The sequence below is a fragment of the Sus scrofa genome, chromosome 3, assembly GCF_054392235.1.
Source record: "Sus scrofa isolate SSC_HxYL_T2T_F1_AM1 chromosome 3, Sscrofa_HxYL_maternal_Yorkshire_Landrace_v2.0, whole genome shotgun sequence".
Classification (NCBI taxonomy): Eukaryota; Metazoa; Chordata; class Mammalia; order Artiodactyla; family Suidae; genus Sus; species Sus scrofa.
Window position 1 is genome coordinate 6,476,536 of NC_139385.1, and position 26,257 is coordinate 6,502,792.

The window sequence follows — 26,257 nt, forward strand, 5'->3', positions numbered from 1 at the left end:
GGGTATTTAACATCCTTCTCGACCTCTTGTGTTTTCTCTACACTGGAACGAGGTTTAGAGGCTTGATGACACATTTTTGGCAAGAATACCTCCCAGATGATGTCTCCTTCGTCCTGTTCTCACCCTGAGAGGCAAGTGATGCCAGATTATCCCATCCCGAGTCGTGCTGTTTGTTCACTTGTTGAAGGCTGTGACTGCCAGGTCTCTCCCATGTAAAGATAGGTTTTCCTTTTGCAGTTAGTGATTTGTGAGGATGGTAAACTCCAGCACCATTTGAAGAATCTATTCCTCTACAGCCTGTTTTTTTAGCAACCAATCACCCATGATCTTTTAGCAACCATCCATGTGATAGTTTGGGCACGTTCTTTTTTTTTTTTTTTTTGGCCCAAGATTTTTATTTTTCCAACAATTACAGGATTTGGGTGGGTATGTGTGTTTTTTTTTTTTTTAAATTTTCAATTGAGATAAGATTCAGATAATATAAAACCTACCATTTTAACCATCTTTAGAAGGTGCAATTCAAGGGCTTTTAATACATCCACCATGTTGTACAGCTGTCATCACTATCTAGTTTCAGAGAATTGTCACCCCAAAAGGCAACCCTGTATCTTAATGGAGAGCAGTCACTCCCCTTTCCCCTTCTCTTAGCCCCTGGTAACCACTAATTTGCTTTCTGTCTCTATGGATTGGCTTGTTCTGGATATTTCATATAAATGGAAAATTTTCCTTCATTCTACTTATGTGGTGTGTTGTGTTGATTTTTTTTTGTTTTAATAATTTTTTTTTCTGCTGTACAGCATGGGGACCAAGCTACACTTACATGTATACATTTTTTTTCCCCACCCTTTGTTCTGTTGCAATGTAAGTATCTAGACATAGTTCTCAATGCTACTCAGCAGGATCTCCTTGTAAATCCATTCCAAGTTGTATCTGATAACCCCAAGCTCCTGATCCCTCCCACTTCCCCGGGGCAGCCACAAGTCTATTCTCCAAGTCCATGATTTTCTTTTCTGTGGAAGGGTTCATTTGTGCTGTATATTAGATTCCAGTTATAAGTGATATCATACGGTATTTGTCTTTGTCTTTCTGACTTATTTCACTCAGTATGAGAGTCTCTAGTTCCATCCATGTTGCTGTAAATGGCATTATGTCGTTCTTTTTTATGGCTGAGTAGTATTCCATTGTGTATATGTACCACATCTTCAGTTTGGGCACGTTCTTAACCTGAGACAGCAATCTGCAGTTTTTCATCTGTGGTCTTGGCTCCAGTCCTGAAGAACCTCTGCCCCGACCCTGCTAAGCCCATAAACGCCCTCTCTTGCCTGAGCGCTTACAAGTTAGGGTCTGACCCTCAGGACCGACAGAACTGACTAGTACAGAGGCCGGCTGTCTGCCTCTCACATGAGAGTCAATGCATGAGTGGTCCATCCGACGTCCTTTCATCCCTTCCTGTCGTCTTTGGTGCTGGCGAGTGGGGCGGGGTGAGGAGGGGCCAGCCACGCTCCTGGCATTTTAAGATCTTAGGCGTTATAGATGCATTTCCTTGGTGAGGGAAGACTCTTAAGCAAGTGGGGACAGTGACTTATCCCGCTCTTGCCACTCGAACCAGTCCCCCAGCCCGACCCCCAGGGCTAGATGCCAGAGAACTCTCCTTTGGGAGAGTTTCCCAGCCCTAGTCCCCGAGGGCAGAGGAGGGGAAGGTCAGGGCTAGGGAGGCCGAAGGATGGTCAGAACGCATGCGCAGGGCAAGGGGGCGGGGATGGAGGCTGAGCGGGGGTCTTGGGGAAGGAGAGGGAGCTGCAGGGCGCTGGGGAGGCAGGAAGCTGGGCCTTCTTCAAGGAGCCAAGTCTATACCTCAGCCACCCAACAGGAGGAGTTGCTACTGTCATTGCTGTTTCACAGACGAGAAAACTGACACCCAGGGAGAAGTAACTCGCCCAAGGTCACCTGCTGGTGATGGCAGAGCTGGAATTCGCATTCAGATCCGACGGGCTTCTGCTTGCTCCATCCTCCACCCTGTTCCACGCACCGGTGAGCGTGGCCGGGACTGCTACCCACCCCGGAGGCCGGGTTCGGCCCGCCGAGGGCCACGTGAGCTGAGAGGTGAGCCCCCCGCCGCCGTCCTCCGCCGGCCCGAGGGCTGGGTGGGCTCTGCCCAGAGACGAAGCCTCCCCTCGCCGGGCCTCAGGGGGCCAACGGAAGGTCGGCACCGTGGGCGGAAGGGGCGGAGGAGCGGCTGCGCAGAGGGAAGCCCCGCCGCCCAGAGGCAGAGACCCGACGGTGCCCCGCGGAGGTGGGGCCAAGGGTGGGGAGCCCAGGGGCGTGCAGAACGTTACCCGCTACCCGCGGGGCGTAATCTGGGGGCAGATGGCCAGGTCAGGGCCCATCTTTGGGTCTGGAAATGTCACTGGGTCTTTGGGGCCACTGAAGGGCCCAGGAGGGCAGTTAGCAGGAAGGAACCTCTGACCAAACCTAAATCAGTTTGCAGCCCACGTACCCTCAAACTCCTGGTGTTAAAGTGGGGTGTGTGCGTGCGTGCGTGCGTGTGTGTGTGTGTGTGTGTGAGGCCGCCTGCGGCCCAGATGGTTCCTTCCCAGTCTCTTGCGGGTTCCAGCCCGGGGTGCCCTTTGTCTTGTCTCCCTACTCCTTTGGCCAGTATAGTCCTCGGCTGTCCGGCCGTCGGGCGAGTGGGAGGGGGACCCCAAGGTTGGCACACGGAGGCTCAGGGAGATGCTGCCAAAGGAAACGCAGGCCCCACGGGGACGCAGCTCTTCTACTTTCCGCCGTCAAGTTGTTACCGAACCCAAGTTGGCTCTGATCGCTGCACAACAGGCCAATACATTAGGAGAGGAGTTGGGGCAGGCATAAGACTTTAATCGGAAAGCTTGCAGACCCAGAAGTTGGGGCAGGCATAAAACTTTAATCGGAAGGCTGGCAGACCCAGAAGATGGCAGACCAGTGTCTCAAAAAACCGTCTTGCCTCAGCCTGAATGCAGGCTTCTTTTATACTGAGAAAGGGGAGGGGCCACCGGTCACTCCCTCGCTGTCACTTGCTTGGGGGAAGGGCTCCCTGCAATGCTGACCAACGGCTGCACAGGGCCACTAAAGGTCGCTCAGGGTTGCTTCCTTACAGCTCCCACTGTCAGTGTCCCTTCCACAATCTTGCCGGAAAAGGGGTGATGATCCTTCTGGCTACTTCCTGCCGAACATGGGCCATGAGGGGGTGATCAGGGAATGGAATTGATGAGCCTTGTGCTGGGAATATTAAGTAATGCAGTTCTCTTTCCGTATCTACGACGACTTAAACTTGGGAAAATTCCTGCTACAATGAAATTCTAATCTCAACATTTATCCTTTTTTCTTTTTTGTCTTTTTGCCTTTTCCAGGGCCGCTCCTGCGGCATATGGAGGTTCCCAGGCTAGGGGTTGAATCCGAGCTGTAGCTGCCAGCCTACGCCAGAGTCACAGCAACGCGGGACCCGAGCTGCGTCTGTGACCTACACTACAGCTCACGGCAACGCCGGATCCTTGACCCACTGAGCGAGGCCAGGGACCGAACCCGCAACCTCATGGTTCCTAGTCGGATTCATTAACCACTGAGCCACGACGGGAACTCCAGTATCTATCCTCTTTAAAGAGCTACCTTATGTTTTCTAAGGGTTCACAAACCCATCGCTCTCTAGACCTCTCAGGAGTTGGGTCATTTTCTGGTGTCAGTGGGGCTGCTGTACCCCCGGTGTGATGAACCCATGGCTTTACTCCAGCTAACTGAACAGATGAGTGCGTGGTCAGTAAGACCGTGCGGGGTTCTATCCACCCTGCAGTCGGCTGGTGCTCAGGCCCTTCTCCTCTCCAGGTTTTAAGGAGGACTTGGTCTCCAGGTCGGAAAGGATGTGAGCCTGACTCGGCTGGACAGGCGGACCTGTTGGAAGCAAACTCATCAGCAGAGGTGAGTATTGTGCCCAGAGTGTTAACATATTTGTCAACTGCTCCACCTTTCAGAGCACTTTTCTAGTCCCCCGCTCAAGCAGACCCCTGGAATGGCCCGCCAGTATTTCAGAGGGGCTTAATTTAAGCCTGCTTCTGGGCACCACTCTGACCCATAGCGGGGCAGCCGGCAACGCCTTATTCCAAGTTAAATGGTCTCTGGACATAGTTTAGCAATGCTTCTCTTTAATGCATGACCCATTTTCTCCGTCTTTCCTCTTGATTGTGGTCTCCAGGATGAAGGAATTTGCAGTGGTTTAGATACCTGTTGGGTTATGCTGGAGACACAAGCAGGTCCATTTTCCCTTGGAAGGGAGTTAGGCAGTCCAAGTCAGGGCATGATTTCCTTCAGGCTTTAGCCACTTCGGAGGCTTTTTCTATGCTGGCAGGATGTGCTTGCTCCCATCCTGAGAAAGTATCCACACATCCCAGCAGGTATCTGAAATTTCCCGTGGCTTGAGGCACTTGGGTAAAGTCTGTTCGCCAGTTTTCCCCAAGGGGCAGGTTCCTCTGTGTTGGGTTCCCATCTGGGAGGCCTTTGGATTATATTTAGCACAGATCATGCAGTTCTGAGTGACTCGCTGGATGGTTCTTTGTAGGTTAGATCCCATTATATATTTTTGAATCCATTGCAAGCTGGCGTGTCTCTCGTAGTGGGTACCATTATGAATGTGCTGTAGCACAGGGCCCAAGAAGGCCCCGGGGAGCCAAACAACTGCTGTGCCCTGCATTTCCAGCCAGGTGAGCCATGGTCAAGACTGAACCCCCACTCTCTGGCCCTCTCCTTGTCCTTTTCTGAATATTCTGGCTGGTGTTTTGACAAGTCCGTCTGTGCGAGAAGCGACCCTAACCTGGCTCAATAATTGCCTTCCTTTGCTGCCTTCTTTGCAGCTCGGTCAGCTGTCCGGTTGAATTTGGTGCCCTGGGATGTGCCTGGCCTCTCAGAGACCCTGGCAGGTGGAAAGCACTGTATCGTGTGATGAGTTTTTGTGTCTCTTCTCCCCAGTGGTTACCTGTGAGTTCCTGTCTTTTTTTCATCCCTGCTTCTCCCCATTGGCCTAAGCCGGGCATGGGGTGCCCAGTTAGTACATAGTTCATTTCTGTGGTGTGAATGGGTCATGGCTGGGGGCCAGGAGGGTGCATGGAGGGGGCAGCACCCCCAGCTTGGCTGAAGATGTGGGACTTCAAAGGTTTAGAGGGAGACAACCCGGGTTGGAGGTGCTTGGGACTGACGGTGGTGTCAGGCGTGGAGGAAGACGTGGCAGGTGCTGGGGTGGAGGGGTGGGCTCCTGGGAGACGTTATGAAGGAAAAACTGGGAGGATAAGAGGGTCGAGGAGGTGGAAATATGGGAGATAGGGCGAAGCCAGCGTGAGCTCCAGGCTAGAGCCTGGGTGATGGAGAAGATGATGAAAGGGGGAGGACACCGAGGTCAGGTTTAGACACGCTGGGGTTTAGAGGGTGGGGGACAGGAAGGGGCTCAGACCATCGGTTGAAAATGTCCAGCGTATTCCATTCCATCCAGAGGAAGAGGGTCTAGACGCAGCCAGGACTCCCACCCGGGGAGCGTTAGGGCCAGGACTTCTCGCTCTCTGGTCCAGCCCACTTCATCCTTTTACAGTGAAGGGAAGCCGAGGCCCTGAGGTTCAGGTGTCCTCACCAGCACTCATCAGAACCGCCTGCGGAGTGAGGGGAGATTGAAACGGGAGCTGTGGGAGTTCCCGTTGTGGCGCAGCGGAAACGAATCCAACTAGGAACCATGAGGGTGCAGGTTCGATCCCTGGCCTCGCTAGTGGGTTCAAGATCCAGCCTGGCTGTGAGCTGTGGTGTAGGTCACAGATGCGGCTTGGACCTGGCTTGCCTGAGGCGTAGGCTGCAGCTGCAGCTCCAATTAGACCCCTAGCCTGGGAGCCCCCATATGTCGTGGGTGAGGCCCTAAAAAGACCAAAAAAAAAAAAAAAAAAAAGAGATTTGCAGAGAGGGCAGGATGCGTATTGGACGTTGGAAGAAGAGAAACTGGTAAATGACGGAGGAGAAAGCGCTTTAGAACTGTACCAAGCGCTCTGACAGGTGTGAAAGCGGAACAGTTGTCAACCCTTTCATAAACAGCATATTTCTCTGCCCTCTGCCATTAGGCTTGTTCTGCTATGGTGATCAGCACTTCTCAGACACACTCCTTGCCCCCGGCTGCAGGGAGGGGGCCACGTGGGGCTGGGACGAAGCCCCAGGGCCTGGGCACAAGGTGGGAAGGGGAGAGGGAGGCGCCCTCACTCCGGGGCCTTGTCTTCCTCACTCACAGGCACAGCTTGTCTGTTTAAGCAGAAGCGTCCAGGCCTGGCTGGAAGGGTGAGACTTGGGAAGAAGGGCTGCGTCTTGGGGCGTCGGCCCCCCCTCCTTTGCCGTGTCTCTCCCTCACCTCCCGATGCCACCTTTCTGCATTGACAGGTGGCCAGGGTCATCATGGTGCCCACAGATGCCCATGGACAGCCCTCCCCGCAGCACGCCAGGCTCCCAGCCTGCCTGGCTCCTTCCCCTGCTCCTCCTTCTCCACCTCAGGGAGACTCATTCCTTAGGGCTGCTGGGAGCAGAGGCTGATGGGAAGCAGACTAGCTGAATACATTTGCCCTTAGGTAATGAGTGGCCACCGGCCTCTTTTCCCTCAGGAATGTTTGCATTTTAGGACAAGTTGGTCCCACCCCCAACTTTCACCAAGCACCTGGGCCTGAACAATGTGCCTGACACTTGGGTTTGCAGAATTTTATTTTATTTTTATTTTTTGGCTTTTTAGGGCTGTGCTCGCAGCATATGGAGGTTCCCAGGCTAGGGGTAGAATCGGAGCTGCAGCTGCTGGCCTACACCACGGCCACAGCCATGCCAGATCCCAGCCACAGCTTGCGGCAATGCCAGATCCTTAACCCACTGAGCGGGACCAGGGATTGAACCTGAGTCCTCCTGGATCCTGGTTGGATTCGTTACCACTGAGCCACAAGGGCAGCTCCGGTTTGCAGAATTTTATTTGATCCTCCTATTGACTTCACTAGGCAGGTGTTATCTCCTTTTCCAAATAGGGGACCCAAGGTCCTGAGTGTTCTAGCAAGTTCTCCGAGGTTATCCAGCCAGCAAGTGATAAAGCTGGGACACCGTCACGGGCTTCTAAAGCCAAATCCGGCCAGCACGTACCTTCTCCATCGCAGGTGCTCCTTCTAAAGAAGACACCCTCATGGCAGGTGGCGGTGAAGGCGAGCTTAGAGAGATGCTTCACTGAGGGAGGGCCTTGACCTCCAGGCTTAGAGGGAACCCAGGGCTTCAGGGAGGTCTGTGAGACTCTATTTTTAAAACTTTCCGTGTGCACATGGTGTGCTTATTTTTCAGCGGAGAGCTCCTCCTGGCCAGTGGACCCCCGTCCATCTCCCCAGGTTCTGAGGCATGAAGGCCAGTCACTGAGTAAAGGCACTTCCTTCAGGACCTCATTGCTTTTTTTTTTTTTTTTTTTTTTTGTCTTTTTGCCATTTCTTGGGCCGCTCCCACGGCATATGGAGGTTCCCAGGCTAGGGGTCTAATCGGAGCTGCAGCTGCCGGCTGACACCACAGCTGCAGCAACTCGGGATCTGAGTCGTGTCTGCAACCTACACCACAGCTCACAGCAACGCCGGATCCTTAATCCACTGAAAAAGGCCAGGGATCGAACCTGCAACCTTATGGTTTTTAGTCGGATTCGTTAACCACTGAGCCACCACGGGAACTCCATTTTATTTTTATTTTTATTTTTTTTTTAAATACCTACACCTGTGTTCTTTGGATGTTCCAGGGCCAGGAAGTGAATCCGAGCTGCAGCTGCGGCAGTTCTAGATCCTTTATCCCACTGTGCTGGGTTAGGGATGAAATCCACGCCTCTGCAGCGACCCAAGCCCCTGCAGTCAGAATCTTAACCCACTGCGCCACAGTGGGAACGCCAGGCCCCAGTTTTTGTATCTCCCTTGGTGCTCATCCTCAAATCTCAAAAGGCAAACAGTAGCTGACAGCTGACTGGAGTGGCCAGTTAGGTGTTCACAGAATTGAGAGGTTAGAACTTTCAAGCTGGGAGGGGAGGCCTCGTCCAACCTCTTCATTTTATAGAGGTGGAAATGGGGCTCCAAGAAGATCGCCCAGTGAGTCGATGGCAGAAAATGGTTTTTTTAGGCTCGCCAAAGAGATCTGTAAGGCCTGAATGGTTAATCAGGGCAAAGAAATCAGCACTTTCCGAGCCTCACGAGTGTGCTAACACCTGCAGGCATCTTCTTCTTGACCCTGTGCTGTCGAGACACCCTCCTTGTTCCCTCGTGCAGGTGATGCTGACTTTGGAGGACAGAGACGTGAAGTGGTTCACCTGGGCCGTGGTCTTGACCTCCCTGGGCTACCTGCTTCTGCTGCTGGTCTCCATCTTCCCCTTCTGGGTGCGTCTTGTGAAGGACGAGTCCCAGGAAGTGTTTTTCAGCGGCCTGTTTGAGAACTGCTTCCAGATCAAGTGCTGGAAGCCCCGGCCCTTGTCAAGTACGGAGGGATGCGGGCAGGGGATGGGGCAGCGTGGGGGGTGCTGGGCGACGGAGGCCTGGCGGGGCCTGGTGGGACAGAATTTAACACGCCTGCAAGGACCTTTTCTCTGGGTCTGCCCTCTCTTGGGGTTAGAGGGAAGCGGGCAGCTGGGGAGCGCCCTGTCTGGCGAGGTCGATCACGGGAGACAGGAGCAGATGCCTCGGCAGCAAAGTTCATTCCCCCAGGAGGGGCTGCCTTCAGTCTGGACAGACAGCCCCGAGCCAGGGGAACAGCCTGTCTCGCAGAGCAAAGGCTGGATTTCGGCCCCAGTTGTCCCCTCTGCCATGTGCCTGTCCAGCTGTGGGTGGCAGCTCTGCAGAAGGTGGGCTTGGGCCTGGCGACCACTTTTTCTGTTTCTTTTTCGGGCTGCACCTGCGGCATGTGGAGGTTCCCAGGCTGGCAGCTGAATCAGAGCTTTCACTGCCAGCCTATGCCACAGCCAAGGCAACTCGTGATCGAGCTGCATCTGTGGCCTACACCACAGCTCACAGCAGCGCTAGATTCCTGACCCACTGAGCAAGGCCAGGGATCAAACCCACGTCCTCTCGGATGCTAGTCGGATTTGTTTCCGCTGCGCCACAACGGGAACTGTGGATACCAGGTTTTCAGTGGACTGCGCCTAAGTATGAGCTCAGTGGATGGTAAAGGCACGTGAGATCATATTTTACAAGGAACTTTGGGAGGTCGGGGGATGTTTGCCTGGGAAAGGGGGGAACCTCGGGAGGGCCGTCTCCCGGGAACAGGAGAGGAGAGGCCCCTCGGGAGTAGACGGCCCAGGCTGTGTGCGCTCTGTGGTCTAGGATCCTCAGCCTGGGCACCACTGACATCTTGGGTGCATGATCTTTGTGGCGGAGGCTCTCCCATTGCCTAGAGGACGGTCCGTAACACCCCCGCCCTCTTCTCCCTGCTCGATCCCATGAGCAGCCCCCTCCCCTGCCTCAGTTGTGACAACCAGAATTACCTCCTGGGATGGCCCGATATCTCCTGGGGGGTCAACACTGCCCGCACTTGAGAACCACTGATTTGACCCGAGGGGAGATTCTAGAATATCTAGGTCTTCCACGCCTTTGTCTCTGTCCCAGCCCCGGCTGCTCTCGAGCACTCTGCCTGCTCAGGAGGGCATAAACCTCATTTTAACAAGTCTGGGAGTTCCCGTCGTAACAAATCCGACTAGGAACCATGAGGTTGCGGGTTCGATTCCTGGCCTCGCTCAGTGGGTTAAGGATCCGGTGTTGCTGTGAGCTGTGGTGTAGGTCGAAGACGAGGCTTGGATCCCGCGTTGCTGTGGCTGTGGTATAGGCCGGCGGCTTCAGCTCCGATTAGACCCCTAGCCTGGGAACCTCCATATGCTGTGGGAGCGGCTCAAGAAAAGGCAAAAAGACCCCCCCCCCAAAAAAAAAGAAGAAAAAGAAAAGCAAAAAACAAAAAACCCTTATTTTAACAAGTCTGAATCATGCTGACAGTAGGAGAATGAACTCCACCCCCCCCCCCGGCCCCCATCCTTGGTCTGCCTCATTCCTTCTATTAACCAGGGTAATTACATAGGGGTTGGGGGGCCTCCCTGCGGAGTTCAGAATATCCTGATCTCACACAGTGGGGATTTTCCACCCGTGACTGATTGCCGTGTGACCAATACAGAGGCGATTCTTCACATGTCCACATGCAACAGATTTTATCGTGACCATTTCATGTTGTTGGTCAAAGCCACCGTTTTTCCCCAGATGATAACGTGGTTTTCCCATGTGCTTTGAGACAAGCAGATGCACACAACAGTGTTTGTTAAGAATTGAATAATGATCTCACCGTCTAAAATTGCCCACGTCAGAGTTCCCGTCTTGGCTCGGTGGTCAACGAATCTGACTAGGAACCATGAGGTTGCGGGTTCGATCCCTGGCCTCACTCAGTGGGTTAAGGATCCAGCATTGCCCTGAGCTGTGATGTAGGTGGCAGACACAGCTCGGTTCCCCCATTGCTGTGGCTCTGGCGTATTAGACCCCTAGCCTGGGAACCTCCATATGCTGTGGGAAGCGGCCCTAGAAAAGGCAAAAAGACCAAAAAAAAAAAAAAAAAAATTTGCTTATGTCATTGTTTTCATGTCATGGGGAACGAGATGGGTGGGCCCAGAGCAGGCTCAGGGCCAGGTGGCCAGCTCAGAGCCTTGGTCCCAGGCTACGCTTGGGGACCTGAGGGTGGCTGGGCTCCGGGGCTCTGCCCTAGGGGTCGGGGTGCCCGCCCCAGCCTACGCTCCCTCCCTCCCCTGCAGTTTACATCGTCCTCGGCCGCGTGTTCCTGCTGTGCGCCGTCCTCTTCTCCTTCCTCACCGTCTTCGCCATGGTGTCCTTTGCATCTGACCTCTTTCCGGGGACCTGGAAGCACAACCTGGTGTCCGCCTTCATCAGCTTCCTCACAGGTGTGGATCGGCAGGTGGGGGTCCAGCCTTGGGGTGGGGGCCGGGGGCGGGGGGTGGTCTCTGAGGTCAGGGGGCACTTTTGAGGGCCCCCCTCCTCTCTTGCCTTCTCTCCGAAGTAGCAACCCCCACACCTGCCCCCTCAGGATTTGTGGTCCCCTCCTTTGGGCTTCCTGGCACGTTGCACCTGCAGCGGGCACGGCCCTTACCACTCTGGCGTGGCCTCATCTGTCCAGGGGTCTTTTCCCCACAACCTCTATCCTAGCGGCTGTCATAGGATCTGGTACAGGGTTGTAATATCCTTGAAATCAACGGATATAAATGAAATATGTTTCTTGGATGAGCAAATGGAAGAGACTCTCTCTGCCTCGTGGAAGCTTTTGACTTTAAAAGGCTGACCAAGGCCCCGCCCTGGGAGGCCCCCCTTAGATGGAGGAGGTGGAATGCTCACAGTGGGAAAATCAGGTTGAGTTTTTCACCCACGGTGTCACACCCAGGGGGACCCCATCTGGAGTCAGCCCAGGGCAGGGCCACAGAGGGTGCCCGGGAGAGGGATTTCTGATCACCGGGCCCCGGGGAGGTGAGGCACGTGGGCTCTGAGATGAGCTGGGAAGGAGGCGAGACAGGCATGTGGGGTGGAGGTTATCAGCTCTGAAAGGGCAGGGGTGTGGGCAGGAAAAAGCAGCCTCAGGCGGGAGCCACCCAGGCTGTAGGGAGGCCGGAGGGAAGGCGGGGACATGGGAGGAGAGCAAGGGTGCCTCCCTGTGCCCCCGCAGGGGCCTGTGCCTTCCTGGCCTTGTTGCTGCATGCCCTGGAGATGCAGAGTCTGAGGATGAAGCCCAACCCGCCCCACTTCTCCGTGCAGTGGCCATACTACGCCTTGGGCTTCAGCATCCTTCTGTTTGTAGCGGCCGGTGAGTGTTCGGGCTGGTGCCCCCCTCCCCACCCTCTGTCTGGATTCAGGAGCTGTGGAAGCTCTAGAGTTGTGCTGTTTGAAACCACAGTCAGTAGCCACTAGTGGCTATTTTGCTTTAATTAATTAAAATGAAATACGGGGAGTTCCTGTCGTGGCGCAGTGGTTAACGAATCCGACTAGGAACCATGAGGTTGCGGGTTCGGTCCCTGCCCTTGCTCAGTGGGTTAACGATCCGGCGTTGCCGTGAGCTGTGGTGTAGGTTGCAGACGCAGCTCGGATCCCGTGTTGCTGTGGCTCTGGCGTAGGCTGGTGGCTACAGCTCCAATTCGACCCCTAGCCTGGGAACCTCCATATGCCACGGGAGCGGCCCAAGAAATAGCAACAACAACAACAACAACAACAACAAAAGACAAAAAAAAAAAAAAAAAAAAAAAAAAAAAGAAATACGGTTAGAAATGGAGTTCCTTGGTCATGCTGGCCACACTTGAAATGTTCAGAAACCACTTTCTTATGTGTCTAGTGGCTGCCAGATGCAGGAAGTTCTGCCGGACGGTGCTGCTCCGGGGCCTCAGCCCTGCCCCCACTACCCCCGGCCTCCCTCTTCTTAGGCTCCTGGACTTTAGAACCGGACCGCCAAGTATTTCTACTCTCCCTTACACCACCTGAGTTCCTAAGGCTTTCTGTTCTCTCTCTCTTTATCTTGAAATCTAAGATCTCACACCTCCCTTGAATCCCTTTTTCTTTACCTATTAACATCATCTCAATTCTTTTTTGTCTTTCTGTTTTTTCTAGGGCCACACCCATGGCATGTGGAGGTTCCCAGGCTAGGGGTTGAATCGGAGCTGCAGCCACTGGCCTACACCACAGCCACAGCAACGCCAGATCCGAGCCGCGTCTGCGACCTACACCATAGCTCACGGCAATGCCAGATCCTTAACCCACTGAGCGAGGCCAGGGATTGAACCCACAACCTCATGGTTCCTAGTTGGATTCATTTCCACTGTGCCACAATGGAACTCCTGTAAAGACTGTTTTATTTGATATTACTCTAGCTGCCTCTGCCTTTCTTAGATTAGTATTTGCCTGTTATATGTCTCATAAACCTGTCTCTGAGGTTTCCCTTGTGGTGCAGTGGGTCGAGGATCTGGTGGTGTCACTGCAGTGGTTTGGGTTGCTGCTGTAGCACAGGTTTGATTCCTGGCCCAGGAACTTCCACATGCCAAGGGCATGGCTAAAAAAACAAGATAAAATAAAACAAAACAAAAAACCTATCTCTGTCTTCATGTTTTGGATGTCTCTTATAGATATCTTATGATTGGATTTTTTCATCTAGTTTTTTTTTTTTTTTGTCTTTTTGCTATTTCTTTGCGCTGCTCCCACGGCATATGGAGGTTCCCAGGCTAGGGGTCGAATCGGAGCTGTAGCCTCCAGCCTACACCACAGTCATAGCAACTCGGGATCCAAGCCGCGTCTGCAACCTACAGCACAGCTCATGGCAATGCTGGATCCTTAACCCCCTGAGCGAGGCCAGGGATCAAACCCGCAACCACATGGTTCCCAGTTGGATTTGTTTCCGCTGTGCCATGACGGGAACTCCTGATTGAATTTTATGTACGTAGCTCTCATTACATCTCCTCCCTCTTTGGTTTGGAAGTTATGTGGTCTATTTTCATTCATGCAGTAGTTGTTTTTGACATTTTAGCATGCTTAGTTAATCAGCATATTTATTCTCTTCATAAATAATTCAAGGACACTCCCCCCCCCCCAATTGATATGCTCTTTTGTCCAATGTTTTGGTTTCTTTGGTGTTTTTTTAATTCTATACACTTGAAATTATTATTTTGGGCATTTAACATTTTAAAAAATTACCCACATATTTACCAATGTAGTTGCTCATCAAACCTCAGACCTTCTAAGCTAATTATCCTGAAGTACGTTCTTTACGTTGCTTTTTAATGAGGACCAGAGATGTGCTCTCTCGTATTTTATTTTATTTTGTTTATTAAAGCTAGTTTTGCTGAATGTACATTTTTTTCTTTTCTGGCCGCCCTGTGGCTTGTGGAGTTCCTGGGCCAGGCATCAGATCCAAGCTGCAGTTGTGACCTATTGCGACGCTCTGTACTGGTCGGGAGATCGAACCCGCGTCCTGGTGCTGCAGAGATGCCGCCAAGCCCATTGCGCCACGGCAGGAACTCCTGAACATCCATTTTTAAGTTGACTCCTATGCTCTCAGCATTCAAGGTTTTCTTCAATTATTGTCTCTCTTCCGTTCTTGTTGTTGCTAAGTCGGCTCTCTTTAAAAATACTGTTCTTTTTGAGGCAGCTGTCTTTTCTCTGAGGCTTTCTTTGGTATTTGGCAGGGTATGGATGTTTGTGTTAGGATTTGATGGGTGACCTGAATCTGCGGCGTGATAACTTTCAGCATTTCTGGAATCTTTCTAATCTCCCTCCCATTATCTTTCTCCTTTTTTTAAAAAGGTCCTTCGTGGAACTCCAGGAAGATTTCTGCAAGACCTTTGCTACCCTGGTCCTAAATTTCTCTTAGGTTCTCTTTCCTATTTTCTGTCTGTCTCTCTGGGCTTCATTCTGAGTAACTTACATAGATGTATCTTCAATTTAACCAATCTTTTTTGACATGTGTCTGATCTGTTTCACCTAGGTATTAGATTTGTATTTCAATTAATCTGTGTTATAACTCGAAGTTGTATTTTTCTGTAAATCTCATCATTTCAATGCTTTTCCTTCTATTTAAAATCTATTCTCCAAATATATTTTTATTATAACATATTAAAATATTTATTTTATATTCCGTATCTTCTAACAACTGAATTACTTGCTGCTGTTTCTTGGTATGTTTTGTGTTTTTTGACTGTGAACTCATTTTCCTTGGATTTTCTTTTTTTTAATTGGTGGAAGTTCTTTGAGGCCTGTATTTAAAGTGTTTCCTCACAAAAGGGTTTGCATTTGCTTCTGCCCAGTGCTTGGGTGCATGACTACCTTGGGGTCACACCCAAAATACGTAGTAGCTATTGTGAATTTAGCTGCAGACCCACATAACAGCTAGCCCGTGTTTATGACTTCTCAGCCAATGCAGGTAACTTTGAACTTCTGGCTTCACATGGCCAACTCTTGTTAGAGCCCCCTGGGCTTTCCTTTTATTTTCTGTGTCCCAAGAGGCCAACACAGAGGAACGTCAGGGTCACCTGCAAGGGGAAAGGCTAATTATGTGCTTGCTTTAACTTTCTAGATTCCTGTTATCACAATGGTTTTGGCTTCAAAAAATGTCCTACACTGATGCCAGCTTTGTGACGTGTTATGAATACGTTTCTGAAGAAATAATTAGAATTTTTATTGTTTTTAGTGGGAGAGGATCTAGTCTGCTATGAAGCTGAGAGTAGACGTTGTCTTTTATCTTAGTCTTAATACAACATTTATTATCCACTCAAGGTATCTCCGTTTGTACTTATGAACCCTGATTCTCTTCTTCCTTTCTCTCACTTTATTGAGGGCCTTGAGCTGGTCTTGAAGAGGCCGGTGTTTTGTGTTTGACCATCCTTCCGGAAACGTTGTTTCTTACCTATTAATGGTTAGCCAAGTTCCAGCATTGGCCACAGTTCCGAGAGTTTTATCCATCTTGTCCTTGGATGCATCATTTTCCCTTCTGTTCCTGTAATACCCTACGTTGTAGGGAGAAGCAGGCGGGCAGAGGCCCACCAGAGGGAGTCAGGGCAGAGGAGGGAGTCTCTGACCTCTAGGGCGCGGAGCCTGAGAGCCTCTGTCACCTGACTCAAAGTTCCGCTCTTACCTAGGTGCCATCTGCCTTGTTCGAGAAACAACCTGCCTTTGCTGCCATTGGTTGCTCATTCCCCCAAACACTGGGGAGATCCAGGGGATCGCTCACCTGGAGAGTCTGGGAGGAGACCTGAGCTCCATGCAGAAGGAGACACTGCTGAAGGGGGAGACCGCGATCTAGACCGGGAGAGCCTGGGCTCTGCCCTCCGTCGGGCTGCGTGAGTACGCGCGTCTCCGTGTATGTGGGCCCCTGTCTCTGATGGGCTTGGCCACGGTTGCTGAGGTGCTTGAGGGACCCACCAAGCCGCTGCGTCCCCATCCTCACAGCCATTCTGTCTTGCTTGTGTTTGACATTTGTTAAAGGTTTTCTGAATGTTTCAGAGATTCCTGAGTTCCTTTTTATTTTATTGGGGTTTTTTTTGGGACAGGCATCATCAATTAAAGGATGACTACGTCTTCATCCATACCTCAACACCAGCCTGCAGTCTGGGGGCGGGCAGGGGGGATAGGCACAATGACCAAGTGACATGAGCTGCTGTCAAACAAGAACTGAACAGCACAGAACCACAGCAGACAGTGCCTGCGTTCAGGACATTAAAAGGAAAAGGTGATGTCCTCAGCCAAAAGCGTGACTCTGCTTGGGAAGCTCTGCTCACGTGTGTGTTGGAGGGAAGGGGGTGGTTAGAGGTGAACGCTTCCCCAAGGCTGAGCTCCCAGGTCTGGCAGTCTGAGCCCATACGCTGGGGAAAGAGTAGGCAAGTCAGCCGGTCGACATACCAGCAACCCATCCTTTCCCTGGAGCCAGAGGGCTTCTGTGGGCACCTCTAAAGTGCCCCCCTTCGCAGTCCTGAAGGAGCTTTCAGACTGCGTATAGCTGGGAGGTACCCATGCTTTGGGGCAGTGGAGAGGCTGGAACTCCCTGGCCTCATACCCACCCTTCATCTCAACAATGCTGAGTAACTGCGCCTCCCCATTTTCCTTTCTAAAGAACGTGCATAGGGAGTTCCCATCATGGTGCAGCTGAAATGAATCCTACCAGGATCCCTGGCCTCACTCAGTGGGTTAAGGATCTGGCATTGCCATGAGCTGTGGTATAGGCTGGCAGCTATAGCTCCAATTAGGCCCCTAGCCTGGGAAACTCCATATGCCACAGGTGTGGCCCTAAAAAAAAAAAAAAAAAAAAGAGAAAAAAAAAGGTTGGCCTTGTGCAGTACACCATGGGGTGTGTGAGGTATCAAAATCACTTTCTGTGCTCCGGAGGCTCACACCCAAGCAGAAAAGCTAAGCAGAAACTCCCCGAAAACAAGCACTAGGTGTTTTAGATTGGTGTAGTTTCTTACTACATTTCTCTCCAAAAGATATCTTGGGAGTTTCTTCTTTTTGCCTTGCCTGCAGCCCGTGGAAGTTCATAGGCCAGGGATTGAACATGCACCACAGCAGTGACCTGAGCCATAGCACTTTCAGTGCCAGATTTTTAATTGCTAGGCTGCTAGGGAACTCTGGGAGTTTCTTTCTTATACAGATATGGTGACAGTCTAGTTCCAGTCTTCTCACATTTTCTCCTTAAAAAAACCATATAGGAACTATAATGTTCAGTGAAACGAGGAATAGAGAAAATCTGCAAAGTCTGAAAGGTGCAACTGTGGCCCAAACCATCCTTTAACCAGCAGAATGAGGATGGGAAGCCACAACTGGGAGATCAGTGCAGTGGGCACAGTGGGATGGGTCACGAGTGGTCCTAGCAGTGGCACGTTCCAAAAATCACTAGCAAATACACATTAACCTTCAGGTGTCTGAGGAGGAGCCACCCCCAGGGAATGGCTAAGACAAGAGTAGAGAAGAAACAGGGCACGGCGGTGTGTGTTGGGGAGGCGGGGAAGGCACGGAAGGTGCGTGGAAGTCCTTAAAGGAAAAGATTTCAGAAGGTACCACTGAGATGAGAGGAAATCACCTCAGCAGGCAGACAGCAGCATCCCTGATGAAGGCAGTATCTCCACAGGTGATGGGTGGAGAACAGAAGGAAGGAAGTGAGTGGTGGTCCAAGCCCCTGGAACCAAGCTGGGATGTAAGAATCCGAGGAGTCCCTGCTATGTGGGGAACTACATAGTAAAGAAAGTCTCCCTGAGTGTAGTGTGGAAAGAATGAGTCCTCACACTGAGAAACTGGGAATGCCCTTTCCACAGTATCCTCCTTCCAAGAGCTGGCCCAGGAGAATCAAACTCATTCAAATACGAGAGTGACACTGCAATAGCAATACAAAGGTGTTATTAAAAAAAGCAGAAGGGAAAGTGAAATTTTGGATATGAAAAAACTCACTAGGAGTTCCTGTCATGGCTCAGCAGTAATGAACCTGACTAGGATGTGGGTTTGATCCCTGGCCTTGCTCAGTGGGTTAAGGATTCAGTGTTGTTGCTGTGAGCTATGTTGTAGGTCACAGGTGAGGCTCAAATCCCAAGTTGCTGTGGCTGTGGCATAGGTCGGCAGCTGGGGGAAAAAAAAAAGAAGGAGAAAGAGAAGGAGAGGGGGAGGGGAGGGGGAGGAGGAGGAGGAGGAGGAGAAGGAAGAGGAGGAAAAGGAGAAAGAAGAGGAAGAAGAAAGAAGAAGAAGACTCACCAGAAAAGTGTTTCCGCCAAGTGGAGGAATTATAATCCAACATTCAAGGATAAATTAAAAATCTTAAGGAAGCAATTGCAGCTAGGGGAAAAAAATCCCACAAACCAGAATTATAGGAACTTAGAGAAGAAATGTCCTGACAACAGAAGGAGAGGGACAGATAAGGGGAGGATATGAAGTGGGAACTGAGAGAATTCAAGAAAGAACTGGAAAGAGTCAGAAGTGAAGACTAAGTTACCAGAAGCATCACAGAGAACAGATACCAGAATAGGAAGAGACATAAAGGATAAGAACAATAAGAGTGAAGAAAATGAAATAAGAAAATGAAAAGATTGGAAAGTAAAAGCTATGACAGACAGGTAAAGGAGATCCAACATATATACAATTGGAGTCCCTGAGGAAGAAAACAGAAATAAAGGAACAGAACAAATATTTAAAACTAAAATTCGCAAAAACTTTACTGAAATAAAGTTCTTTTCTATTGCAAAGGAACCTATTGGAAGGAGAGACATTTACTTAGGAAATCGATATGAGGTGGTCAACTTCTTTATTTAATAATAAATATTATTATTTTTTTACTGGACTAGACACTCTGTAACAATGCACTGCCCCTCTGTGGAATGGCCTGGGGACTACTTCCTTAATGCATGAAGACACAAAACTACTAGATATGCAAAAATGTGCCTGACAAGGGAATAAACAACCAATAGAAGCAGATGCCACAATGATCTAAATATTAGGGTTAGACACAAACTTTTAACTATTGTTAATCATTGATTCTGTCACCTGCTGTTCTGTTTTCATTATCACTTGTTCAGTGTTGCTTGACAGACTTTTCATTCATTTTATGATTTTTCCCCACATCCTTCCTCACAACTGATATTCTGATTTTCACTCCATAATTTAAGCTCCAAGCCTATCATTGTCCTTTGCACTCTCAGCTGATAACATCACTGGGAAAAGAGGATAAGAATGAATGCTTTAGAGTCCTCTTGTGGTGCCATGGGTTAAGGATCTTGCATTGTCACTGCAGTGGCCTGGGTTGCTGCTGTGGCGCAGGTTCAATCTCTGGCCTGGGAACTTCCACATGCTATGGATGTAGCCAACAAAACAAAAATCTCTCTAGAATAATTTTAACATAATCTACTTCAAGGGTGAGCAAACTACAGACCTTGTGTCAAATCCACATGCCCTGGCTGTTGAGCTCAAAACTTACAGTTTTAAAGGATTGTAAAAATAAAGAACAGACCGTGTGTCCTGAAAAGCCTAGGCTGGTTACTATTTGGCCCTTTTCAGAAAAGCTTTCCTGAGCTCTAACCTAGACCATAAGCCATTTTTGATTCCTTTCTCCCCAGTTCAAAGGAGCATCTTTCTCTTCTCCAAGGCAGACCTGGAAACTTGTGATCTGATCCAGTCTTTCTCTACCTCTTCCAGAATGCCCTTCTTTTGGTGTCTTCTCTGAACAATGTTTTTTAATATGGCTAGGTATAGCTTAGTTTTCCAAGACAGATTGGGCAAATCAAGCCATTTCTCCTGGCCCTGGATGATAAGGTTGAGTCTTGTCTGTCCCTCTTGGATCTTGGATGTGAGGGCGGGAGGAGACTCTCTCTCCAATGTTATTTCTTTCTTTCCTTTTTTTTTTTTTTTTTTTTTTTTTTTTTTTTGCTTTTTGCTTTTTCTTAGGCTGCTCCCGAGTTATATGGAGGTTCCCAGGCTAGGGGTCGAATCGGAGCTGTAACCACTGGCCTACACCAGAGCCACAGCAACGCAGGATCCAAGCCGTGTCTTCAACCTACACCACAGCTCACAGCAACGCCGGATCGTTAACCCACTGAGCAAGGGCAGGGACCGAACCCGCAGCCTCATGGTTCCTAGTCGGATTTGTTAACCACTGCGCCAAGATGGCAACTCCTTTTTTTTTTGTCTTCCAATATTATTTCTAAGATGGGTTGAAAACGTAATTTGTAGCATAAAAGAATGAGCATGGCTGAACTTTGCCCTGGAATGTGGTAAAAGGAATGGACACAGTGTTACCTTTTTCCAGAGGACAAACCATTTGTCCACTTTTTATATTTATTTATTTTTTTCTTTAGGGCTGCACCCTCAACAAATGGAAGTTCCCAGGCTAGGGGTCGAATCCGAGCTGCAGCTGCAGGCCTACATTACAGCCAGGTGCAAGATCCAAGCCAAGTCTGCAACCTACACAGCAGCTCATGGCAATGCCAGATCATTAACCCACTGAGCAAGGCGAGGGATCCAAACCCCCACCCTCATGGATACTACTGGGGTCCCGCTAAGTCACAATGGGAACTCCCTCCCCACCTCTTTTTTGCTTTTTAGGGCTGCACCTGCGGCATATGGAAGGTCCCTGGCTAGGGGGTGGAATCAAGAGCTGTAGCTGCTGGCCTACACCACAGCTCACAGTAACGCTGGATCCTCTACCCACTGATTGAGGCCAGGGATCAAACCTGCGTACTCTTGGATACTAGTCGGGTTCATTACTGCTGAGCCACAACAGGAACTCCCTCTCTCTCACTTTTTAAAAGTCCATTCTTACCTATGTGAGATGTGGCCTTTGTCAGTTACTAAATTATTCCACAGTCTCAACTGCCATATTCAATCAGTCATTGAATCTTGCTATTTTTACTTTCCGAATGGGTTCCATATCTGAACCTTCTAGTCCAGTTCTGCCTCTCATGCTTTCTCTCCAGGACTGCATTATTTAGCCTCGGTTAACCCACAGCCAGTCTCCTCATCTCTCCACCCTCGCCCCTAGCTCAGTCTCTCTCTAACAGGTTTCTTTCTTTTCTCTTTTTCTTTTTGCCTTTTTTTTTTTTTTTTTTTTTTTTTTTTTTTAGGGCCACACTTGCGGCATATGGAGATTCCAAGGCCTAGGGTCAAATCGGAGCTGTAGGGGGAAAAAACTGTAACTGCAATGTATACATCTAAGGATAACCTGACCCCCTTTCTGTACAGTGGGAAAAAAAAAAAAAAAATCAGAGCTGTAGCTGCTGGCCAACACCACAGCCACAGCAATGCTGGACCCCAATGGCATCTGTGACCTACACCACAGCTCACAGCAATGCCAGATCCTTAATCCGCTGAGAAAGGCCAGGGATCGAACCTTCGTCCCCATGGATGCTAGTCAGACTCGTTAACCGCTGAGCCACGATAAGAACTCCAATCGCAGGATTCTTGGTAGTATCTTTCCAAAATCTGTTCCTTCCCGCCTTCAAATCTTTCTGCGGCTTCCCATTGCCTCCAGGTTATCACTGGAATTACAATCGCCTGCTCCAGCGGCTTCAAAGGTGTGGGAAGGCCGTCAACCTCCAGCACTTGGCTGCCTGGCTCGTTATGCTCACTTTTTGGTCCACCCATCAAATCAAAGCTCAGGTGCCACCTTCTCCAGGAAGCCTTCCCCGACGAGAAGCCTTCTCCCGTGGCCCAGACACAGAACCCGAGTTCGACGCTTGTTTTAGGACAATCCACAACACTCGTGCTTTTCCTCCGTAACTGCCCCGCCCCTAACCCTGGCGCAAAACGGGAGAGGCGCGGAATAAACCCCGGTGTCGACCGACTGGGCTCTGAAACCCCTTGAGAGAGGCGCGGTATCCGGCGGTGTGCCTGGAGGGTCCCTCCCACAGGGGGGACGCGGGTACAAAGGGGCCTGGCGACTGCGAGCGTCCAGGATGGAAGAGCCTCTCGTGGTCCCCCGCGCGCTCCGGATCGGTCCCCGGGGACCCGCGACCATCGAGACGCACCGACCTCCCAGCGTCCTAGAGAGGAAGCGGAAAGGGCCCTTCCTTTACGCACCTGTCGGACAGAGTCCTTCGCCCACTTCCGGTCCGCCGCGGGCTCCGGCGAGCCCGGCGCAGGTGCGGGGCGGCGTGGGGAGCCTCGTGAGGGTGGCGGGGCGGAGGGGGCCAGGGCGCCGGGGCCTGCGTGTGAGGCCGCTGCGGGCCGCGGTGGAGGCCGTGGGGCGCACGCTGCGGCGGCGCATCTCCCCGGAGTGCGTCCCTCGGCACCGAGGCCTGGCGGGTCCGGACCCGGGGGGCCGCCCCGCGCTAGGCTCAGGTAGGAGTGGGGCCGGTCCCGCCCGGCCAGGGTTGGCTTAACGGAGGGGTGTCCACGAAACCCGGTATCTTGAACCGAAGCGGAACACCGAAAAGCGTAAGTGGTCATTTTAGAAAGAGCGGTAGAACCCTCATCTCAAGAATTTCCAGGGGACACTTTCTGTTTTTCACGGGCTGAGGGTGAAAGCTGAATGAGGAGCTTTCTCGACTAAAGGGAATCTGGGTAGGACAATCCACAACACTCGTGCTTTTCCTCCGTAACTGCCCCGCCCCTAACCCTGGCGCAAAGCAGGAGAGGCGCGGAATAAACCCCGGTGTCGACCGACTGGGCTCTGAAACCCCTTGAGAGAGGCGCGGGGTTTATGGGTAAACGTTCGCACGATAATGCGATAAATGCAATAGTGAGGTGAATGAATGCAGTGGTTAGAAAGCCAGGAAAGAGAAATCTCCATTGATGTAAGCAGAGAAAACGAATAGACAAACACAGAATAGATTTAAGAAGAGATAAATACACAGACACCAAATAGAACATTAAGCAGCAACTTGGACGTACCTGTTGCCAGTTTCTTATTTACTGCTTCCTTTAAGGTGATCTCACCCCAGAGGTTCACTACAAGCCTCTCTCAAGGCCCCCCTTCCCCCATATGAGCACTTGAACCTGCATAAACTTTTTTCTCTTTTTGGCTTCCCATGTTTCTCATCTACACCATGTATCTGGGAGGCCAATCTTGGCCAACAGTCTAACCTCTTAGCTCTTCAGTTTCTTCATTTAAAAAGGAGGGGAACTAGGGAGTTCCCGTTGTGACTTGGCAGGTTAAGAAACCAATTAGTATGCATGAGGATGGGGTTTGATCCCTGGCCTAGCTCAGTGGGTTAAGGATTCGGTGTTGCTCCAAGCTATGGCATAGGTCACAGATGCCCTTGGCTTCTGGCATTGCCATGGCTGTGGCTGTGGTGTAGGCTGGCAGCTGCAGCTCGGAATCAACCTGTAGCCTGGAAACTTCCATGTTGCCACAGGTATGACCCTAAAAAGCAAGGAGAAAAAAAAAAAAAAGTAGGGGAGTGGTACTCACCCAACAGAAGGGTCTTAAGTATTAAATGAGAGTGTGTGATTACGGTGTTCTAAATGGTAGAGCCTACAAGAAGTAGAAATCTTTTGATCAGTTATAGTAATGGTGCATATATATTGCTTTGCTGTTTTTTTTAATTTTATTTATTTTATTTTATTTTTTTTAGGCTGAGCACACTGTCACATCCTAGCCACCAGCCAGTCTATGGGTTTTACCTCCAAAATATGTCTTGACTGTGCTTCTTTGCCAGCACCCTGATCGAAACCCCTGTCATCTCCTGCTTGGATCACGGTAAGTGTGGGTTTCCCTTCTTGACCCCTCTTACCTCTTCTCTCACTTTCCCGGCAAAGTGACCCTTAAAGAATGTGTATCTCCCCACTAAATAAGGACTAAGAGTAAAGCCCATAGTTCTTACTCTGTGCCCAGGCCCTGGATAATCTGGTTTCTACCTCCCTCTGAGTCCTGTCCCTCCCTCACTCTGCTGAAGCCACATCACACTTGGGCTTTTTCTCAGCCTGCCCAGTCCTTTTTAGCCCAAAGCCTTTCCCTTTCTGGAATGCTCTTTGAATGACTGGCTCATTCTCATTCCTTCTGTGGGTCTTGGCCTAAGTGTCATTTCTTCAGCAAGGCCTTCTCCAAGGTGACTGTCCCCCGTTAACACTTTGTTTATTTTCCTTCTAGAAGCCCACCCCCCTTTTTGCTTACACTTTTTTTTTTTTTTTTCTGTCTGCTGCACCAGTATGTGGGTTTCAAAGGAGAGCCTCCTTGTCTGTCTTGTCCTTGCTTGTATTTCTCATTTCTGTGGGCCAAGCATAGCTATGTGTTTGAATATATATTTTCTTTCCTGTTGGAAGAGTAGCTCTGGTGACTGACCTAGTTGTAACCCATCTTACATTTTTCTATGACTGTACCGTTATCTCCCTCTTAACACGAGCTCTTTGTGGGTATAAGCTAAGTCCTACGCATTTCATCTTTATTCTACTTTTAGCAAATATCTACGGAGCTGGATTGGCATGGTTTTCAGGATATATCTTTTGTGTTTTGAAAATGCCTCCTTATCGTGTTCGCCAGCAGAACGTTCATTGATGTAGAGACAGAACTAAGATGAACTTGACCTTTTCCATGTCTTACTAATGCTGTTCTCGTGGTCTGTCTGGTCTTCCAGAAGGGAGCGTGAAGATGCTTAAAGAGCATCCAGGGATGGCGGAAGACCCTCAGCAGCAAATGGGTGTTCCCGTGGTAAAACTGGAGAAAGAGTTGCCGTGGGGCAGGGCGAGGGAGGACCCCAGTCCTGAGACCTTCCGCCTGCGGTTTCGGCAGTTCCGCTACCAGGAAGCGGCTGGTCCCCAGGAAGCCCTGAGGGAACTCCAGGAGCTCTGTCGCCAGTGGCTGAGGCCTGAGCTGCACACCAAGGAGCAGATCCTGGAGCTGCTGGTGCTGGAGCAGTTCCTGACCATCCTGCCCCGGGAGTTCTACGCCTGGATGCGGGAGCACGGCCCAGAGAGCGGCAAGGCCCTGGTGGCCATGGTGGAGGACTTCACGGAGGGAGCGCTGGAGGCCAAGGCGGTGGGTGAGAAGGGGTGTCTGGGTCTTGTTCTGTTGGTGCGGGAAGGGAAGCTCTCAAGCAAGGGGTGCGGAGAGGGAGACTCTCCTTCCTTCTCTGCCGCCAGAGTCCCCCAGGTGCTTTTGGAGGGGAGGGCGGTGGCGTTTTCAGCAAGGACAGCTGTTCCCTGGGAAGAGGCGGGGCCGGTGGAAGGGTGGTCAGCTTTTTTTTTCTGGCTGCACCCGAGGCGTGTGGAAGTTCCCGGGCCAGGGATTGGATCTGAGCCGCAGCCGCGACCCACACCACAGCTGTGGTAACGCCAGACCCTTAACCCACTGCTCCAGACCAGGGGGTGAACCAGCACCCCCACAGAGACAAGCTGGATCATGAACCGACTGCACCACAGCAGGAAATCCAGCTTCCGTTTTGGTCACCGGGGTGGAGGCCTGGCCGTCTTTCTCTTGGGCACCTCAGGCCCAAAGGAGGCAGTTGTGATTGATTTCCCAGCCTAGCAGCCTCATCCGTCTTGGGCAGAGGTGCTCGGGGGAGTGCAGGGAGTTCCACTTGGTGACTCTTCTTCCCAGGAAGCCTTGTCTGGGACAGCACTGTTTCCGTGGCTGGCACGTTGGCTCAGGTGGCTCACATAGCGATTCTCTGGTGGAGTTCTGGGGACGCCAAGTGACTTTGCACCTTACATGCTTCCTTGGGGTTCTGGCCATGTCTAGGTCCCTTGCTGGTACAGTGTCCCGATTGCTCTTTGGGAAAGAGGCAGGAGCAGCGAACCTTGCTGTTTTGCTGCAAGGTAACAATCTTCAGTTGAGCCTCCCGTTTCCCCCTGCAGTTACCCCTCACTTCTGCTATGATCCTAAGAGAGTTTTGTTTTTTTTCACTCCCTAGCAAGGAGCTTAAGTGTGGACCGGGGGAGTTCCTGTTGTGGCTCATTGGGTTACACACCTGACTAGTATCCTTGAGGACTCAGGTTCGACCCCTGGACTCACTCAGTGGGTTAAGGATCTGGCATTGTCGTGCGCTGTGGTGTAGGTTGCAGACAAGGCTCAGATCTGGCCTTGCTATGTATGCTATGCTGCAGGTGCGGCCCTAAAAAGCAAAAGCAAAAAAAAAAAAAAAAAAAAAAAAAATGACGCGGGTACATAGAAGTTGCTTGGCACCTAATAAATTGAGTTTAGCTTCCTTTTCGCCTTCTCATTGATTGCTGGCGAAGAGTTGAGCCAGCTTGTCCTTTCTCTCCTCTGCAGCAGGAATGGGTCTCTCTGTGGGTTTTAATTC

The 26,257-nt window shown here is 50.8% G+C and overlaps 2 protein-coding genes across 23 annotated transcripts in view; both read left to right on the forward strand.

Moving 5' to 3' along the window:
• TMEM225B (transmembrane protein 225B) lies at positions 1 to 21,631 on the forward strand. Of its 6 annotated transcripts, none has more exons than XM_085016568.1 (9): positions 1 to 131; positions 1,903 to 2,103; positions 3,856 to 3,948; positions 4,878 to 5,001; positions 8,310 to 8,514; positions 10,820 to 10,966; positions 11,740 to 11,877; positions 15,689 to 15,889; positions 21,550 to 21,631. In XM_085016568.1, exons 4-8 carry the CDS (start codon positions 4,966 to 4,968, stop codon positions 15,850 to 15,852), a joined length of 690 nt encoding a protein of 229 aa, XP_084872694.1. In that variant the 5' UTR covers positions 1 to 131; positions 1,903 to 2,103; positions 3,856 to 3,948; positions 4,878 to 4,965; the 3' UTR covers positions 15,853 to 15,889; positions 21,550 to 21,631. The 6 variants fall into 6 exon arrangements, with proteins under 6 accessions (XP_084872694.1, XP_084872693.1, XP_084872692.1 ...); XM_085016567.1 differs by lacking the exon at positions 21,550 to 21,631 and adding an exon at positions 16,100 to 16,237; XM_085016566.1 differs by lacking the exon at positions 21,550 to 21,631 and having other exon boundaries at positions 15,689 to 16,051.
• Positions 21,632 to 22,120: 489 nt separating this feature from the next.
• The window catches only part of ZSCAN25 (zinc finger and SCAN domain containing 25), a 39,732-nt gene continuing 35,595 nt past the window's right edge, over positions 22,121 to 26,257 (forward strand). For 7 of the 17 annotated variants that reach the window (XR_014840061.1, XR_002342244.2, XR_014840058.1 and 4 more), the window contains exons 1-3: positions 22,121 to 22,454; positions 23,594 to 23,718; positions 24,593 to 24,993. Coding sequence is in view for 8 of the 17 variants with exons in the window: in XM_021086149.2 (XP_020941808.1) it covers positions 24,607 to 24,993 (387 nt within the window). In the remaining 9 variants the exon portion in view is untranslated. Of the gene's footprint in view, positions 22,581 to 22,706; positions 23,719 to 24,592; positions 24,998 to 26,257 lie in introns of all 17 variants that reach the window. The other 10 variants (XR_014840062.1, XR_014840059.1, XM_085016548.1 and 7 more) reach the window with 5 other exon arrangements.

What these genes read in the sequence shown, in the direction of transcription:
- TMEM225B (XM_085016570.1), top strand. Translation starts at nt 8,109, where the DNA reads ATGGGGCTCCAAGAAGATCGCCCAGTGAGTCGATGGCAGAAAATGGTT. An exon ending in GAAGCCCCGGCCCTTGTCAA is followed by an intron (nt 8,515 to 10,819) that starts GTACGGAGGGAT and finishes CCTCCCCTGCAG; the next exon opens with TTTACATCGTCCTCGGCCGC. An exon ending in CTTCATCAGCTTCCTCACAG is followed by an intron (nt 10,967 to 11,739) that starts GTGTGGATCGGC and finishes GTGCCCCCGCAG; the next exon opens with GGGCCTGTGCCTTCCTGGCC.